Source organism: Oncorhynchus mykiss, chromosome 13 (assembly GCF_057628025.1).
Source record: "Oncorhynchus mykiss isolate SJ-2025 chromosome 13, ASM5762802v1, whole genome shotgun sequence".
Lineage (NCBI taxonomy): Eukaryota > Metazoa > Chordata > Actinopteri > Salmoniformes > Salmonidae > Oncorhynchus > Oncorhynchus mykiss.
In genome coordinates this window covers 62,642,778-62,662,969 of record NC_143034.1, presented here as the reverse complement: position 1 = coordinate 62,662,969, position 20,192 = coordinate 62,642,778, and the positions used below count along the sequence as shown (strand labels likewise).

Genomic DNA, 20,192 nt, shown 5'->3' with positions numbered 1-20,192 from the left:
CACATGGCCGCGGCAGTGAGGACAGACGTAAATATTAGCCGTGTCTGCCCAGTCCGGGGGGGTTAGCCAGACAACACTCTCCTCGCTAGCTGGCAGCACAGACAGGGCACATTCAGCCAGCCAGCCTGCCTGCTAGCGTAGAGAGAGCCATAGAGAGCCAGCTGCATCATCTGAGCCATTTTAGCTAGGCTAAATCAGTCCCTTTCTGAGGGGGAAAATAGCCTGTGTGGGTTTGGGCTGGAGGACATGATGTGTAGCTGTAGTGTTGTGGAAGCATATGAGGAGTTATTGCCCCAGGCCTCTTTTGATTTCCATCTACGTGCGTTTGGAAAATCAGCCCTATGATTGGAGCTTTAGTTAGTGCACTCCGTGTGAATGGAAGACAGTTTCAACTGTAAGCCTTTGATTGTGTGTTTGGCAAAGCAACATGATTTGATTTAGTCCGTTTCCAGTTCGTCTGTTCAGTGGTAATTCACAGGAATCAGAGAATGATCTGGTTTGACTTTCGATTGACAGTTGCACTTATAGACAAGACCCAGCTAACACTTCCCAGCTAACGTTCTCCTTTGGTTATTTGACATACAGTGCCTTCAGGAAGTATTCACACCCTTTGACATTTGACTGATGTTGTTGTATTACTGCCTGACTTTAAAATGGATTGAATGGAGATTTTTTTGTCACTTTTTTTTTGTACCTCCTAATGTCAAATTAGAGTTATCTTCTTTTTTTAATCATCATTTATTTATAAAAAAATTACATCTGAAATGTCTTGAGTCAGTAAGTATTCAACCCCTTTTGTTATGGCAAGCCTAACTAAGTTCAGTAGTAAACATTTGCTTAACAAGTCACATAATAAGTTGCATGGACTCACTCTGTGTGCAATAATAGTACTCCCTCATCTCTGAACCTCTGGACAAGCAGTGCATTTCTAACACAGATTCAACCAGTGCGATTTTCCAATGCCTCGCAAAGAAGGGCACCTATTGGTAGATTGGTCAAAATAAAAAAAGCAGACATTGAATATCCCTTTGAGTATGGTGAAGTTATTAAATACACTTTGGATGGTGTATCAACACACCCAGCCACTACAAAGATACAGGCGTCCTTCCTAACTCTGTTGCCGGAGAGGAAGGAAACCACTCGGGGATTTCACCATGAGGGCAATGGTGATTTTTAAACAGCTATCACACTCTGAGGATGGATCAACAACATTGTAGTTACTCCACAATACTAACCTAATTTACAGAGTGAAAAAAAGGAAGCCTGTACAGAATACATGCATCCTGTTTGCAACACGGTAATAGAGTAAAACTGCAAAAAATGTGGCAAAGCAATTCACTTTTTGTCCTAAATACAAAGTGTTATGTTTGGGGCAAATCCAAAACAACACTTCACTGAGTATTACTCCCCATATTTTCAAGCATAGTCATGGCTGCATCATGTTATGGGTGTGCTTGTCAGGACTGGGGAGTTTTTCAGGATAAAAAAAATAACTAAAGAGAGCTAAGCACAGGCAAAATCCTAGAAGAAAACCTGGTTCAGTCTGCTTTCCACCAGACACTGGGAGATGAATTCACCTTTCAGCAGGACAATAACCTAAAATACAAGGCCAAATCTACACTGGAGTTACTTACCAAGAAGACAGTGAATGTTCCTGAGTGGCCGAGTTACAGTTTTGACTTATCTGCTTGAAAATCTATGGCAAGACCTGAAAATGGTTGTCTAGCAATGATCAACAACCAATTTTACAGAGCTTGAAGAATTTGGGGCAAATGTTGCTCAATCCATGTGATAATCTCTTAGATACTTACCCAGAAAGACTCACAGCTGTAATCGCTGCTAAAGGTGATTCTAATATGTATTGATTCAGGTGGTTGAATACTTATCTAATCAAGATATATTAGTGTTTTATTTTTCCAGAATTTTTTACAATTGTTCGATTTTTTTTCCCCACTGACATTAGAGTGTTTTGTGTAGATCGTCCTGGGAACTAACATTTGGTAGCTGGGGAGGCTGCCGCAAAATAAAACCAAACATGAGGAGTTTCATGATGCTAATTAACAATGACTTTTTTAATTAACTGGTCCTACCAAGAGGCTAATCACTTGGATTAAGACCGATAACTACCCTAATGATTTTACTCCTGACCTTGTCCCTGTGCCCAGTCACTGCTTACACATACACACTGAACACACACACCGTATTGTGCCCCATCAGGACTGGTGTGTCACTCCACTTTGTGGGGTGCCAGAGCAGTGACTTATTACACTGTTATATCACTTCTCTCAGCAGGAAGTCTAAGACACTAATTGGTGTCTTGAAGTGGACGCCAAGTGCTTGTCTCTTCAGAAATATATATTTATGGCATCCCGAGTGGCGCAGCGGTCTAATGCACTGCATCGCAGTGTTTTGCGGTGTCACTACAGCCTTTGGTTCGATTCCCAGGCTGTGTCACAACCGGCTGTGACTGGGAGTCCCATAGGGACACAATTGGCCCAGCATCGTCCAGGTTAGGGGAGGGTTTGGCCAGGGGGGCTTTACTTGGCTCATCGCGCTCTAGCGACTTCTTGTGGCGGGCCGGGCGCCTGCAGGCTGACTTCGTCAGTCGAACAGTGTTTCCTCCGAAACATTGGTTAAGCGAGCGGGTGTTAAGGAGCGCAGTTTGGCGGGTCATGTTTAGAAGGACGCATGACTCTCCCGAGCCCGTTGGGGAGTTGCAGCGATGAGACAAGATCGTAATCACGAAATTGGGGAGAAAAAGGTGGCAAAAGTTTGGACACACCTACTCATTACAGAATTGTTCAGAATTTCTACATTATAGAATAACAGTGAAGTCATCAAAACTATGAAATAACGCATATGGAATCATGTAGTAACCCAAAAAGTGTTAAACAAATGTAAATATATTTTATTTGAGATTCTTCAAAGTAGCCACCCTTTGCCTTGATGACAGCTTTGCACACTCTTGGCATTCTCTCAACCAGCTTCATGAAGTAGTCACCTGGAATGCATTTCAATTAACAGGTGTGCCTTCTAAAAAGTTCATTGGTGGAATTTCTTTCTTTCTTAATGCGTTTGAGCCAATCCATTGTGTTGTGACAAGGTAGGGATGGTACACAGAGAGCCCTATTTGGTAAAAGACCAAGTCCATATTATGGCAAGAACAGCTCAAATAACCAAAGAGAAACTTGAAGGTCAGTCAATCAGGGAAATTTAAAGAACTTTGAAAGTTTCTTCAAGTGCAGTCGCAAAAACCATCAAGCGCTATGATGAAACTGATGAGGACCACCACAGGAAAGGAGTTACCTCTGTTGCAGAGGATACGTTCGTTAGATTTAACTGCACCTCAGATTGCAGCCCAAATAAATGCTTCACAGAGTTCAAGTAACAGACACATCTCAACATCCATGTTCAGAGGAGACTGAGTGAATCAGGTCTTCATTGTCGAATTGCTGCAAAGAAACCATTACTAATGGACACCAATAAGAAGAAGAAACACGAGCAATGGACATTAGACCGGTGGAAATCTGTCTTTTGGTCTGATGAGTCCACATTTGAGATTTTTGGTTCCAATCACTGTGTCTTTGTGTGGCTCCCACCGTGAAGCATGGAGGAGGTGTGATGGTGTGGGGGTGCTTTGCTGGTGACACAGTCAGTGATTTATTTAGAATTTGAGGTACACTTAAGCAGCATGGCTACCACAGCATTCTACAACGATATATCATCCCATCTGGTTTGCGCTTAGTGGGACTATCATTTGTTTTTAACAGTACAATGACCCAACACACCTCCAGGGTGTGTAAGGGCTATTTAACCATTAAGGAGAGTGACGGAGTGCTGCATCAGAAGACCTGGCCTCCACAATCACCCGACCTCAACCCAATTGAGATGGTTTGGGATTAGTTTGACAAAGTGAAGGAAAAGCAGCCAACATATGTGGGAACTCCTTCAAGACTGTTGGAAAAGCATTCCAGGTGAAGCTGGTTGAGAGAATGCAAAAGTGTGCAAAGCTGTCATCAAAGCAAAGGGAGGCAACTTCGAAGAATCTAAAATCTTTGTCACAGATCCCCCCCAGGACTGCTGCTCATTCCGTGCACCAGTTCCGGAAGTCTACGTCACCGTCCTCTAGGCGTCACTAAACTGTCTCATTATGGACACCTGGTTCCCATTCCCCCTGATTAGTAATTGAATATGTGTGCCCTCTGTTCACCATTGTCTTGGTCGGTTACTGTTCCCATGTCCGTCGGTCTTGTGAGTACCTGTGCTTTGTTGTTTCGACTTTCGTGCTGCGTGTATTGTGCACTTGTTATTACGGGTCTCGTCTTGTGTATTTATTAGAGGTTTAACCTCACTCTTTTGTTCCATCCCTGTGTTTTTGTATACGTGTTTTGATTTGGGCTTCTTCCCCGTGCCTTTCATGGCATTGTATTTTGGGGTGGAGTATTAAAACCCCCTATTACGTATTCCTGCGCCTGTCTCCAATCATTTATACAACGTGGCAATCTTAAATATTTTTATTTCATTAACACTTTTTTGGTTACTACATGATTCCATATGTGTTATTTCACAGATTTGATGTCTTCACTATTAGTCTACAATGTAGAAAATAGTACAAAAAAGAAAAACCCTTGAATGAGTAGGTGTCCAAACTTTTGACTGGTTCTTTATATATTTAATTATTTTTACTTGTTGGTTTTTTATCTAATGATATTTGTTGCTTTTTTCGACACAGAGTAGAATGCCTGGGGAACATGTCTGCAGTCTCTCTCCTATAGCTCCTGGTATGTCTCAAACGGCCCGTCATGATGTGACAGTGTTTGTGATGGAGTGGCCCTTCTATTGCTGCTGATAGGGAGAGAACTCGGATACTCTACCATAGAGTTTATTTCACTGCAGAACACCGCATGTCCACTGAATTAGCGTTAGCCTAAGTGATTAAGTTACAGTATATCGAATTAGCTTTTAAAGTAATCTTTTAAAGAGTATGTGTAAGTCCTTGGCTTTGCCGTTTCAGATTAGTAACACTGCTTCAGATGGACAGATTCACTCAAAGCCCACAGAATCTGTGTTGTGCGTACATGTGTGGGTGTTCAGTTGGTGTTTGTGTCTCTTGATCTGGTCCTGAGTCCCTCTCTACCCGCTGCCCTGACTGTCTGAAGAGAGAGAGATGCTCCCTGGTCTCGGCTCCCTCTAGCTGAGTGGATTATAAAATTACCTCAGTTTGTTACAACGCCAACTCACTTTTCTCTCTCCTACTCTCTCTCTTCTACTCTCTCTCTCCTCCTCTCTCTCTCCTACTCTCTCTCTTCTCCTCTCTCTCTCCTACTCTCTCTCTCCTACTCTCTCTCTCACACACACACACAGAGTATTGTGTAACTAACCTTGTGAGGACACACAATTCAGTCCCATTCAAAGTCCTATTTTCCCTAACACTAATTCTAACCTTAACCCTAAACCCCCTAGAAATTAGAATTTTACCTTGTGGCGACTCTCCGCAGTTGTTCAGTTTTTCTTGGGATTACTATTCTTGTGGGGACTTCTGGTCCCCAGTAGTATAGTTAAACACGTCCACACACACACACACTTTCTCTCTCTCCTCTCTCCATTCCTCCATCTCTCTCTCCCTCTGATCATTGATCTGCTTGGAAGCCCACTGAAAGGCCCCATTATCCTATGCCGAAGAGCGTCCCGTCTGCCTGTTGTTTTTGGAGCTCTTGTAAAAGCCTGCATGGTCTGGTTGTGTGTTCGTGGCCTTGGTACATTCACGGTGGTGAGACTGGAGTGTGTCTCCTTCACAGCTAAGGTCTATTTATGTAAAAGAGGTTGAGGCGTGATGGTGTCTGGGGCCTTGGATGAGTGTTTTGGTTCTGTAGTGTGTGTGACCTTGTGCGGTAGGTAGTATGTAGGCCTACTGAGGACGAGTGATGATTCAGTCATTAAATTCATCAATTAATTAGTCAGTCACTCAATCAATTAACAAATCAAGTCAATCTTTATTATACCAGAGGGAGATTTGGTTGACAAGCACCCAGTCCATCCCAGGTTTCATCCTAATTGAAAGCGGAGCTGTCTCCAGTGTAGCAAACACCACAGGAAATAGTAAACAATTCCAACATGTCTAACATTATCTCTCTCTCTCTCCCCCTCAGTGATCCTGTTCTGTATGGCGGCGCTCATCTTCCCCATCGGCTTCTACATCAACGAGGTGGGTGGCCAGCCATACAAGCTGCCCAACAACACGGTGGTGGGCTCCTCCTACGTCCTCTTTGTCCTCTCCATCTTCTTCACCATAGTGGGACTGCTGTTCGCAGGCAAGGTGTGCCTGCCCGGCTGACTGCGGCTACCACTCTGCCACCTGGACTTTAAGCTGGGGCCGAGGAGAAACATACCAAGGAGATCAATAAAATGGAGGAAAAGAAAAATGGACGACTAAAAAGAAAAACACTGGCCAGGAAGCAGGGATGGGATGTCTCTGACGGACGGTGTGACGATATGCAGCTGGGGCGGTTAACGCGGAATAACAAACTAACTGAGATGAATAGACATGGACGAATATGGACGCTGTCGAACTGACTCAGGCTTTTTTTTCCCTCTCTGCCTTTGCTTATTTAAAACATGTTATTTTTACATTGTTGTTGTTGCACTTTGGAGAGCGATGTGGGAGGCACACGTCCACTCCATGGGGGGGTGAAGAGGAGTGGGGGGGGGGGGGGTTGGAACGACCGCTGTCCTTTCCCCAAACCCCCTGCCGTTGCCACGGCGACAGTAACTATGGCGTCACACCTTTCGGAGGATGTCCACTTCACCCTTCCTGCCCAGCGAGAAAACAAACCGTTGTCATCTCAACTGTTCCTGTTGCTATTTTTGGCTTCTTACACTATTTCAGTTGTTTTAGTTTCTTCCATTTAGTGTTTTTTGGGGTTGTTGCTTTCTCCTCTCCCCCTTTTTCACTGAGGTGAAGTTTGGGCCAACGAACCTCTGGAGGAGCTGTAAAGGTATAGGCTGCTGCTGGGGTCATTGTCTCTCTGCCTCCCCATGTGTGGTCTGGGACAAGAGTCACTTCAGCCATGGTTAGGCAGTAACTAGGGAGGGGGTTATTTGGAGTAGAGGGGCAAGGTTGGTTGAGATGACATCCTAGCTTGCTGGGTATGAGCAAGTCCCCTTTGGAAGAGGGAGGGTGGACTGCTACATTGGCCTTTCCATCTTCACCCTAACCTTAACCCCAGCACCATGACCCATATAATCCATGGGATTTAGACAGGTGCGCCGTTCCAGAGAGGGGAGGGTAGGACCCCAGGCCCTGACGACCAAGGTTCCCTAATTAACCAGGCACCACACAGTAAGTCAAGCACCTACCAGCTGCTCTACAGGAAAGGAAAAAGGGAATGAAGACTGAGAGCAGCTGGATTATTATGAAACATGGATGGGATCAGGCAGGAGGGATGTTTTGTTTTTGCTTTGTAAAATAGTAATAAAAGGCATCAGGGACTGCAGGTCAGGTCGTTGTGTGGGGCTGTGCCTCACTACTGTGCTGTGCCCGATGCCTGTGAAACACACACACACACACACTAACAGATGCACAAAAGACTCGCACGCAAACACACACACGTGTTTCGGGCTCAATCTCCAAGTCATGGTGAAGTATTTGTTGTCCATTTCCATTCCTGCTCAGCTTTTCTTTACGTTGGTCTGTATAATATGGATAATGAAGAAGCCCTTTCTGGTTCCTAGTTTGATTTGTTGTTGTGCCATGATCAGAATTTCTGTTTTAGGAAGCACTGTGCATTCAAGGGTATAGCTAATAGCAGAAGAGGCACCACAAATGTATAAAAAAATAACTTCTTACCTCATATTTTTTTCTTATTCAAACTACTACTATTGTGTTTTCCAAACCATGGCGATGAGTTCCCTAGAAATGGTATTGTCTTGATCAGGCGGCTAGGCATAAAGCTTGTGATCAACGCAAATGATTTATCTTTCACTGAATAAAAAGAGAAAAAAGACGGCTGTGTTTGAGTCTGACACAATCACTCTACATACTGTATAATGTTTAGTCTGTTTCAACATGTTAGTGTTCAGCTCCAGGCCTCGAGGGCCACCTTGTCAGCTGGTTTATGTGTTGCCTGGTTTGTCATTTATCAACTAGTGTCTTTGACTGGTAAGGAGTAGCCAATCACACCGGTCTCTGATAAAAGGCAATGACAAAAACCAGGGCGATGTTCAGTAGGAGAAAACTTTTGAAACAGGGAGGTTATGTAAAACGTATAAAATAATCCAGAGGACCTATTTATTATTTATTTATTTTACCACAAAAATTGTTTGTGGAGGGGGAGGGTGGTCAGTTATATATTTTTCAGTTTCTTCTGGAATAATCTGTAGAAGAATGTGCCATCTCCAAATGGCCTTCCCATGTGAGCGTTTTAAGACATTGCACTTTTGTCAACACAAACCTATGTAGAAGACAGAGGCAACCAAGGTGCATCTCAGTTGAAGGGCTATATGTTTTCAGTCAGCCTGCAAAGTGTTTATTGTTCCTCTGGAAATGAGCACCAGTGGAGTTAGTGAAGAACAAAACGTACAGTACCTTCCCAACCACGTGACTATTGATTCAAGTTGGTTCTTTTTCAAGACTTTAACAGTGTTTGCCATATTCACCTTTGAATTGACTTCATCTCCAGTTAAGTTTTACAGTCAAACCTATGAGTGACTTTTCATTCGTGTTCATACTGCATTCATGTTTCTGTTAAATGTGGATTTTGTTCAGAAGTCTGTGTGCTCAGTGTCCAGCCAAGAATGGACAAAGATTTACATAATACAACTGATTAAAATGTTCCTTCCATCATGTACAAACACTAATGATTTACAGTACAAAAAGGAATGATGTATCCACAGCAAAATGATCATCTAATTATATGGAAGTGCACATTCACTGTTTGGGTAAGTTATTAGCAAGACACTAGTCACTACTAACATCATCTGACTGTATAGAATAAAAGGCACCAACTATGCAAATAAAGACATGAGCTCTACAGGTGTAAGAGTCAAGGCTCCTCTTCCATCTCATTACAGCATCTTGTCTGTCAACCATCTTGAAACTAATCAATGCCTGTCATGTGATCCATACTATCAAATAATACAAATAAACAAATGAAATAAAGGGCCACATTTACCAATCACTTCCACCAGTGCAAAGTTTGCACCTGTTATGTTCTGAGAGAAAGAAATTAGTATTTTAAAATGAAGTTAAACCATGAAAGTGTCTTTAGTAACACCTGATTCACTCCCCTTGGATAACAACAGATGGAGCAAACTTCACACCAGAGCAAAACATTTAGGTTGCATCCCAAGTGGCAACCTATTCCTTATCAAATGGCACCCTATTCCCTATCAAATGGCACCCTATTCCCTATCAATTGGCACCTTCTTCCCTGATCTATTGGTATATAGTGAATAGCGTGCCATTTGGGCCATTTTATAATGAGGAATGTCCCAAATCTGGTTGTTTGGCTAAAGAGAGCTGGTTCTTGTTTGGGTATTAGGTGAAGTCTGCAATTTTGCCATTCAAATTAATTTACCAGCTAGATTGACCCCCTAGAGTCTATGTCCGTGCCCCTGTGGAAATGTAATTAGCATAATAAACAAATCCCCGTCAAAATCTGTCTGTTTAAAATGGAGCATTTGCGGTGGAAGTTGGCCGAGCTACAGCAGTGTTTGTCAGACAATGACACATCCCGGGCTTCTCACGAAAATGTCTGTAGTGTCCAAACCGTTTGGCCTCCAAACTAATAGAGCCCCACAGTGGAGGTGTCATAATTCCCATAAAACCTAGCGGTCAAACAAGGAAATGGTTCCAATCATTTTTCCAACATTTATTTTTCCTATAGGGAATGTTAGAAACACTTAAAAGAAGGGCTGGGTTTGGTGTAGGCTTACCCTGGCGTGACGTTTTGATAACAGTGTAAATCTCTCTCGGACAAGGTGACTTTTATCAATATATTTACTCTCAGATTCGAACATGCTAATTAGCATCAAAGTAGACACCATACAAGACTACAAAACATCCCTTATTTTAAGTGTTTATAAAATTTCCTATGGGGAAAAATGAATGGTGGATAAACAATTACAACCATTTCCTTGTTTGACTGCTAGGTTTTATGGGTATTATGACTCATACTGTGGTGCTCTATATGACCACTCTATGGAAAGATGAGACTTTCACAATGGTGTTCTCCGTTTTGTGTTCTCTACGATCCCCAAAATTGTCACGGGACTCGTCAGAAGTCATTACAGCCGATCTGCTAACTTCTGTCTGTAGCGTCCAAACAGTTTTGGCTACACACTAACATGACCCCTCTATGGAAAGGTGAGACTCTCACGAACACGGAAAGGTGAGAATCTCATAAACATGTCGGCTGATTTACTCTATGACCCTCACAAGACGCATCTGATGGGTAGCCCGGTACCAGGTAAAAGTTTAGTGCGCCCCAAAAAAGGTTAAATATGGGCTTAGACTCTTAAGGATTAAGTTCAGTCAACCAGAGACAGTAAGCTTTTCCTGGCCATGTGACCTGACCAGTAACAACTCTGGGCCTAGTCTACACTCTTAGCAAAAAGGGTTCTTTGTCTGTCAACATAAGATAACCCTTTTGTGGTTCCAGGTTGAACCTTTTTGGGTTCTGTGGAAAGGGTTCTACCTGGAACCAAAAATGTTTTTTCAAAAGGTTCTTCTATGGGAACAGCCGAAGAATCCTTTTAGGTTCTAGATAGCACCTTTTTTTCTAAGAGTGTATAGCCTAGTATATAACTTAGGTTCAAAGGTTTTCCAGGTGACATCACGTGATTCCCAAAAAATTCCAGACCCTGATTCTGTCATGGAGTGATCTGATATGGTTGCCTTCAGACTAGACCATGAATTTGTTGCAGAACAGCTTTACATGCATAGAGAACAGCAGCCACATCTCTTCCTCCTCAATGGTGACTCATCTACATACACTACGTGTCTAATCTGTTTATCTGCTCTGTCTGAGCACACACTCTTTCCACCCATTCCCTCACCATCTGAGGTTCTTCCCCTCTCTTTGTGTTCTACTCTGCTCTGTTAGCACAATGTTGTTGTTTATCTCAGTAGCTCGAGCTAAATGACAGCTGAAAGCCTTCACAGAGCCATAGTGTATGTGTGTGCACATGCATGCATCTGCGCATGTGTGGGTACCTTATGTATGTCTATGTGTGGGTACCTTATGTATGTCTATGTGTGGGTGTGTGTGTATGTTTGAGTGACAGGTTATGAGGTTTTAGGATGAGTCTCCCAGCCTAGAATTACATGGGCTTCCCTCAGGGCCCTGGCTGATGAGCCCTGGTTGATGAGCCCTGACAGATCTGAGAGCAGTGTGGGTGTGCTGGCTGGATTCAAACGGTCAGAGGCTCTCTCTGGTCCCTCAGCTCGTCTGTGACTAACCAATCCATCCATTTGCCACCATAAAAATAGAATGCCATTTTCTCTTCTAGGAATGATATTTCTATGTTTGCCACATTCTCGTGCTTGGAATGAGTCATTGGTAAAAACAGTTTGAAGAGGAGATCTATAGTCACGCTGAAACCATTTTAACACAGTTTTATATGATTAAAACCGAGGGAGAAATGTATAGAGTGTTTGAGACCATTCTCGAATGCAAATTAGTTATCAATTAAGAATATTTGCTTGTAGTTAACGTTAATTAAGATGAATCAGTTGCGAACTTGACTAAAAGCATCACGGTCGTGTGGTGATGAATTAAAACAAAGAGCTAATCTTAAATTGACCACTCAATCGCAATTAAGAGCTCAATTAATTAAGCTTGATTAATTGAGAGCTCAGAACGTAATCAAATTGAAACCCTGCAATCAGATTGGCCTGAAGCAACACCATGCAGACATAATAATGATGGGTCCTTTTTCATACTGATGAATATAAAGCCTATTTTTCTCCACATAATGTTACATTTTAAGTAGGAGCACAACCTGTGATCATATTAGGATACCTAATCATCAAGAACATGTTTTGGATCTATTTTCAAAATCTGGCCGTGACCCCACTCAGACATGCGTATTAATACACACTTGTATTGGTGTGAAATAGGACAAATATAGGCACCCATCAAATTATTATTATACATCTGTATAATTTATAGAGAGCTAAGAGAACTGTGGAAGAATAGCTGACTTGATGAATGATGATTCATTCTACTGATGAAATGTTCATAGGGCCATATCAAGTACACAGTCCCTAAATATTTTCTGTTGTCTTTACTTATACCAACACACACACACACACACACACACACACACACACACACACACACACACACACACACACACACACACACACACCCTATAGGCCTATATCAGTCAAAATGGTACATTGCTTTGATGATGGAAGCAACTTACATCTTGTCTGTATAGATTAGCAGACCACATTGAGGTTATCAAGGAGAGAGATGTTCACTGTACAAACAACTGACTCCTCAATGGGAGTAAAATGAAGAGTCTTTAGCGATGAAGCATACTCAAGTCTATGTCGATTTTGAACATTATTTGGTATTTCTCTGCCGGAAATGCTGGGGGATTATTGTAATAATCACCAATGTATGTTTTTGTGGTGTATGTCTGGGAAATATCACAGGTTATAATTGTTCATATATTTGGGGATTTGAACTTTTCAGAATGTGTTTTTATTTGTATTCTTCTGTTGATTTGTGGTTTATGAACAAGGAACCCCTTTTTATCACCTGCACTTATGTTATTGAGCAAATGTACCAAAATAAAATCCACTGCTTAAGGATTTCATGAACTGACTGTTTTAATTCCTGCATACTCTACATTTGTCTTCATAAAGGTAACATTTTTACATTATTCCTAACACATTTATAGCCTAAGCACATCATTAATATGACATTATATATTTAGATAGAGTTTAATGAATGCAGGTACATTGATACATGCATAGACTGGCGGGCAGGAGCGGTGGGCCAGCAACCGAAAAGGTTGCTGGATCAAATCCCCAAGCTGACAAGGTAAAATTCTGTCATTCTGCCCCTGAGCAAGGCAGTTAACCCACTGTTTCCTGGACGCTGAAGATGTAGATTAAGGCAGCCCTCCGCACCTCTCTGATTAAGAGGGGTTGGGTTAAATGTGGAAGACACGTTTCAGTTGAACACATTCAGTTGTATAACTGCCTAGGTATTCCCTTTCTTTTCAGGTGGTCCTGTGTAGCTCAGTTGGTAGAGCATGGTGCTTGCAACACCAAGGGCTGTGGGTTTGATTCCTGCTGTGGCCTGCCTGTAAAATGTATGTACGCATGACTAAGTTGCTTTGGATAAAAGTGTCTGCTAAATGACATATATTAGTGCTTAATTGCTCCATACTACTCTTTAGGTGTTGTAGCCTACACACTGACAGGTGCTGATATCATCTCTGTAGGTGTTATAGCCTAGACACTGACAGGTGTTGATATCATCTCTGTAGATGTTATAGCCTAGACACTGACAGGTGTTGATATCATCTCTGTAGATGTTATAGCCTTGACACTGACAGGTGTTGATATCATCTCTGTAGATGTTATAGCCTAGACACTGACAGGTGTTGATATCATCTCTGTAGATGTTATAGACTAGACACTGACAGGTGTTGATGTCATCCCTGTAGATGTTGTAGCCTAGACACTGACAGGTGTTGATGTCATCTCTGTAGATGTTATAGCCTAGACACTGACAGGTATTGATATCATCTCTGTGGATGTTATAGCCTAGACACTGACAGGTGTTGATATCATCTCTGTAGATGTTATAGCCTAGACACTGACAGGTGTTGATATCATCTCTGTAGGTGTTGTAGTCACACACTGACAGGTGTTGATGTCATCTCTGTAGGTGTTGTAGTCACACACTGACAGGTGTTGATGTCATCTCTGTAGGTGTTGTAGTCTACACACTGACAGGTGTTGATATCATCTCTGTAGATGTCATAGCCTTGACACTGACAGGTGTTGATGTCATCTCTGTAGATGTCATAGCCTTGACACTGACAGGTGTTGATGTCATCTCTGTAGATGTTATAGCTTAGACACTGACAGGTGTTGATGTCATCTCTGTAAATGTTATAGCCTAGACACTGACAGGTGTTGATATCATCTCTGTAGGTGTTATAGCCTAGACACTGACAGGTGTTGATATCATCCCTGTAGATGTCATAGCCTTGACACTGACAGGTGTTGATGTCATCTCTGTAGATGTTATAGCCTAGACACTGACAGGTGTTGATATCATCTCTGTAGGTGTTATAGCCTAGACACTGACAGGTGTTGATATCATCCCTGTAGATGTCATAGCCTTGACACTGACAGGTGTTGATGTCATCTCTGTAGATGTTATAGCTTAGACACTGACAGGTGTTGATGTCATCTCTGTAAATGTTATAGCCTAGACACTGACAGGTGTTGATATCATCTCTGTAGGTGTGGTAGTCTAGACACTGACAGGTGTTGATATCATCTCTGTAGATGTTATAGCCTAGACACTGACAGGTGTTGATGTCATCTCTGTAGATGTTATACCCTAGACACTGACAGGTGTTGATGTCATCTCTGTAGATGTTATAGCCTAGACACTGACAGGTGTTGATGTCATCTCTGTAGATGTTATAGCCTAGACACTGGCAGGTGTTGATGTCATCTCTGTAGATGTTATAGCCTAGACACTGACAGGTGTTGATGTCATCTCTGTAGATGTTATAGCCTAGACACTGACAGGTGCTGATGTATAGGGGCATATGTTACGTGGGTGGTAAGTGATGTATAGGGGCATATGTTACGTGGGTGGTAAGTGATGTGTAGGGGCATATGTTACGTGGGTGGTAAGTGATGTATAGGGGCATATGTTACGTGGGTGGTAAGTGATGTATAGGGGCATATGTTACGTGGGTGGTAAGTGATGTATAGGGGCATATGTTACGTGGGTGGTAAGTGATGTATAGGGGCATATGTTACGTGGGTGGTAAGTGATGTATAGGGGCATATGTTACGTGGGTGGTAAGTGATGTGTAGGGGCATATGTTACGTGGGTGGTAAGTGATGTATAGGGGCATATGTTACGTGGGTGGTAAGTGATGTGTAGGGGCATATGTTACGTGGGTGGTAAGTGTAGGAACATGATCTCACAGAAATTATTATACGTATGAAAACATTTGATTTTCGAAGGAATGCAACAATGTTTTTTCTTGCTAAATGCATGCTTTATGCGTTATGGCTTTCACGTTTGTTGACTGTGATAGATTACTGTGTCAGTGCTGCCAAGTGCACTTAGATGGAAACGCGGTGCCCATCTGCTCATTTGATGGCCTTCCAACTCGATTTAGTTCACCTGAGCAGTTAATACCAGCTAGGCTGCAGCAGTCTCTCCTTCTCCAAGCAGCAGTGAGGAGGGAGGTCATTGTAGTGAATTTGGCAGGAAGCTGTAGCCTACACTCTAAAAATTAGGGGTTCAACAAGGGTTCTTCTAAGATCCTCAAAGTTCTTTGAAGAACCTTAGTGTTCATGGCACTGAAAATTGCCCCCAAAAGGTTATTCCTAAAACCCCATAGGAGGTGGGGTTCATCGAGGAACCTCCTTAGTTGGTGGGGGTTCTTGCAGGAACCTAACTGCCCAACTGAAACAGGATTTGTGTAACGGCAGATTTTCTCCTCTTCGTCTGAAGAGGAGTAAGGATCGGACCAAGATGCGGCGTGGTAAGTGTTCATCACGATTTTAATAAGAAAAGCACTGAACACTATGAAATACAAAAACAATAAACGAATACGTGAAATAACCAAACCGAAACAGTACCGTGTGGCGACAAACACTCACACAGAAACAAACACCCACAAACCAACATTGAAACCCAGGCTACCTAAATATGGTTCTCAATCAGGGACAACGATAAACAGCTGCCTCTGATTGAGAACCGTATCAGGCCAAACACAGAAATAGAAAAAACATAGAAACATAAACATAGACTGCCCACCCCAACTCACGCCCTGACCATACTAAATAAAGACAAAACAAAGGAAATAAAGGTCAGAACGTGACAATTTGAATTTGAAAGGACAGCAGGTGCAGGCACTTAACTGAGAAACGTAAAGATCTCCTCAATTTAAGGTTGGTCCCTTATATGATCTAAATGGATATTGTTTTGTAATGATACCATCTCTCTTTTCATATTTGTGAAAATCTTTCTAAAACAGAAAATGGACACAATTCAATGGATTTCAATCAACAAAGAGGTAAGAATTTTTAGGCTATAATATGTTGAAGGCTATAATATGTTGAAGGCTATAATATGTTGAAGGCTATAATATGTTGAAGGCTATAATATGTTGAAGGCTATAATATGTTGAAGGCTATAATATGTTGAAGGCTATAATATGTTGAAGGCTATAATATGTTCAAGGCTATAATATGTTGAAGGCTATAATATGTTGAAGGCTATAATATGTTGAAGGCTATAATATGTTGAAGGCTATAATATGTTGAAGGCTATAATATGTTCAAGGCTATAATATGTTGAAGGCTATAATATGTTGAAGGCTATAATATGTTGAAGGCTATAATATGTTGAAGGCTATAATATGTTGAAGGCTATAATATGTTGAAGGCTATAATATGTTGAAGGCTATAATATGTTGAAGGCTATAATATGTTGAAGGCTATAATATGTTCAAGGCTATAATATGTTGAAGGCTATAATATGTTCAAGGCTATAATATGTTGAAGGCTATAATATGTTGAAGGCTATAATATGTTGAAGGCTATAATATGTTGAAGGCTATAATATGTTGAAGGCTATAATATGTTCAAGGCTATAATATGTTGAAGGCTATAATATGTTGAAGGCTATAATATGTTGAAGGCTATAATATGTTCAAGGCTATAATATGTTGAAGGCTATAATATGTTGAAGGCTATAATATGTTGAAGGCTATAATATGTTGAAGGCTATAATATGTTCAAGGCTATAATATGTTGAAGGCTATAATATGTTGAAGGCTATAATATGTTGAAGGCTATAATATGTTGAAGGCTATAATATGTTGAAGGCTATAATATGTTGAAGGCTATAATATGTTGAAGGCTATAATATGTTGAAGGCTATAATATGTTCAAGGCTATAATATGTTGAAGGCTATAATATGTTGAAGGCTATAATATGTTGAAGGCTATAATATGTTGAAGGCTATAATATGTTGAAGGCTATAATATGTTGAAGGCTATAATATGTTGAAGGCTATAATATGTTGAAGGCTATAATATGTTGAAGGCTATAATATGTTGAAGGCTATAATATGTTCAAGGCTATAATATGTTGAAGGCTATAATATGTTGAAGGCTATAATATGTTGAAGGCTATAATATGTTGAAGGCTATAATATGTTGAAGGCTATAATATGTTGAAGGCTATAATATGTTGAAGGCTATAATATGTTGAAGGCTATAATATGTGGAAGGCTATAATATGTTGAAGGCTATAATATGTTGAAGGCTATAATATGTTCAAGGCTATAATATGTTGAAGGCTATAATATGTTGAAGGCTATAATATGTTGAAGGCTATAATATGTTCAAGGCTATAATATGTTGAAGGCTATAATATGTTCAAGGCTATAATATGTTGAAGGCTATAATATGTTGAAGGCTATAATATGTTGAAGGCTATAATATGTTCAAGGCTATAATATGTTGAAGGCTATAATATGTTGAAGGCTATAATATGTTGAAGGCTATAATATGTTGAAGGCTATAATATGTTGAAGGCTATAATATGTTGAAGGCTATAATATGTTGAAGGCTATAATATGTTGAAGGCTATAATATGTTGAAGGCTATAATATGTTGAAGGCTATAATATGTTGAAGGCTATAATATGTTGAAGGCTATAATATGTTGAAGGCTATAATATGTTCAAGGCTATAATATGTTCAAGGCTATAATATGTTGAAGGCTATAATATGTTGAAGGCTATAATATGTTGAAGGCTATAATATGTTGAAGGCTATAATATGTGGAAGGCTATAATATGTTGAAGGCTATAATATGTTGAAGGCTATAATATGTTGAAGGCTATAATATGTTGAAGGCTATAATATGTTGAAGGCTATAATATGTTGAAGGCTATAATATGTTGAAGGCTATAATATGTTGAAGGCTATAATATGTTGAAGGCTATAATATGTTGAAGGCTATAATATGTTGAAGGCTATAATATGTTGAAGGCTATAATATGTTGAAGGCTATAATATGTTGAAGGCTATAATATGTTGAAGGCTATAATATGTTGAAGGCTATAATATGTTGTAGGCTATAATATGTTGAAGGCTATAATATGTTGAAGGCTATAATATGTTGTAGGCTATAATATGTTGAAGGCTATAATATGTTGAAGGCTATAATATGTTGAAGGCTATAATATGTTGAAGGCTAGCTGTATTGGGTGCAGATGACTGACCTGCTCACTTTTGTGTCTGTGTCGGTATACAGACAAGGAGGCATACAAAGGTATGTCAATTGGTATGTTATGCAAATCACATGTACCATCCCCTTCCCTTACCTCTTCAATGAAAATCCAATAGGCCTCCTCTACAATACGGACAAGGTATGTGTATGAAAACCATCATCAAAACAGTTTTATTCATTCACATTTAACACAAAAACCAAGGTATGAATACTGTTGTGTGCATGTTTTGTTAAATATCTGTATAATTACTATTTTTTGGATTCACAGACTTCACCCTCCCCACACCTCTGATGAAAATAACAGGAAACCTGTTCAATCACCATGCACTGCTAAATCATTCTGGCTATGGATACAGAGAACATCAACACATTAACATCAACAGGCCAGAGGATATACCCATTGGACTTGGGGCTCTGCTGGGAGTTTACCTCATATTTAGATTTCTTTATGCTGCTTTGCCACTAAAATCATACTAAACACAGACAACTAAAATGTTGTGTTATTGTTATGTGTATTATTGATAATAAGAACCATTTTAAAGGGTTCTTCAAAGAATTTATAGAGGTTCCCCCATTGTTTCGATTTGAAGAAGCCCTAAAGGATACCCCAGGAACCTTTTCTTTTTTAGAGTGCATTGATACAATGCATAGCAAGCACCTTGTGGAAATAAGAGTATATTATATTTAATGCAATGATTGTTCACAATGGCAGGGTTATGGACTTTATAAAAATACCAATAGGCCTACCAGAGGGGATGGGGAAAACGTAGGCTATATGAACCCTCTTGGGGCCTACACTTTTAGTGGAAGCCAAACAAAATAGATCATGCCTGCCAAGAACAGCAACTTGGTCTCTGAGTCTTTCATTATATTCTGTACGTGGAGACACCCCATTCTATGATATGTTACAATTTCTAGCTAGGTGCTAACGTTTCGTATGGTATGTATTAATTTGTGGGTGTCCATCACCCATTTCGTATGATATGTTATGAATTACAATTTGTGTTATATGTTACAAATTTTCCAAAATGTACAATATGCTAAACGTATGACATGTTACAATTTCTAGCTAGGTGCTAACGTTAGCTAGCTGGCTAATGTTATCTAGGGCTGGGGGTTAGGGCTAAGTTTAGGAGTTAGGTTAAAGGGTTAATTAAGGTTAGGTTTAGCTAAAAAGGTTAAGGTTAGAGGAAGGGTTAGCTAACATGCTAAGTAGTTACAAAGAAGCAAAAAGTAGTAAGAAGTTGAAAAGTTGCCAAATACCTAAAATGCTAAAGTTCTCCTGATGAGATTCAAACTTGCAATCTTTGGGTTGTTAGAGGTTTGCGTTATACACCCACCCTGACTAACCATCCTACTTTTGTTTTTGCCTTAAGTAACCATTTCTCTTATCAACACTACTAAACGTAACATATCATACTAATGCTGGTGTCCCGGATTGATATTTACTATTTTACGTCTAGTCTATGAGACCAGGCTGAGAACAGTGTTATTAGGCCTGCCTAGGCCTACCCTACAGGTAAAATATTAACGTTTTTGATTCAGATGTTAAATCTATATAACATTTTCTTTTCAATACAGTTACAGGTATCTTATGTTCCATGCCTTTACCTGCCTCTTTATGCGCTCTCTTTCAAAAATGCGCACTCACGCGCACAGATCGGAAATTGTC

General features: G+C 40.6%; 1 protein-coding gene across 1 annotated transcript in view; it reads left to right on the top strand.

Annotated features, from left to right (window-relative positions):
• The window catches only part of LOC110538750 (uncharacterized protein C16orf52 homolog B), a 29,775-nt gene extending 23,148 nt beyond the window's left edge, over positions 1-6,627 (top strand). The window contains exon 3 of the mRNA XM_090197080.1: positions 6,150-6,627. Coding sequence (XP_090053206.1) covers positions 6,150-6,334 — 185 coding nt within the window. The 3' untranslated portion in view covers positions 6,335-6,627. The remainder of the gene's footprint in view (positions 1-6,149) is intronic.
• Positions 6,628-20,192: the final 13,565 nt, after the last annotated feature.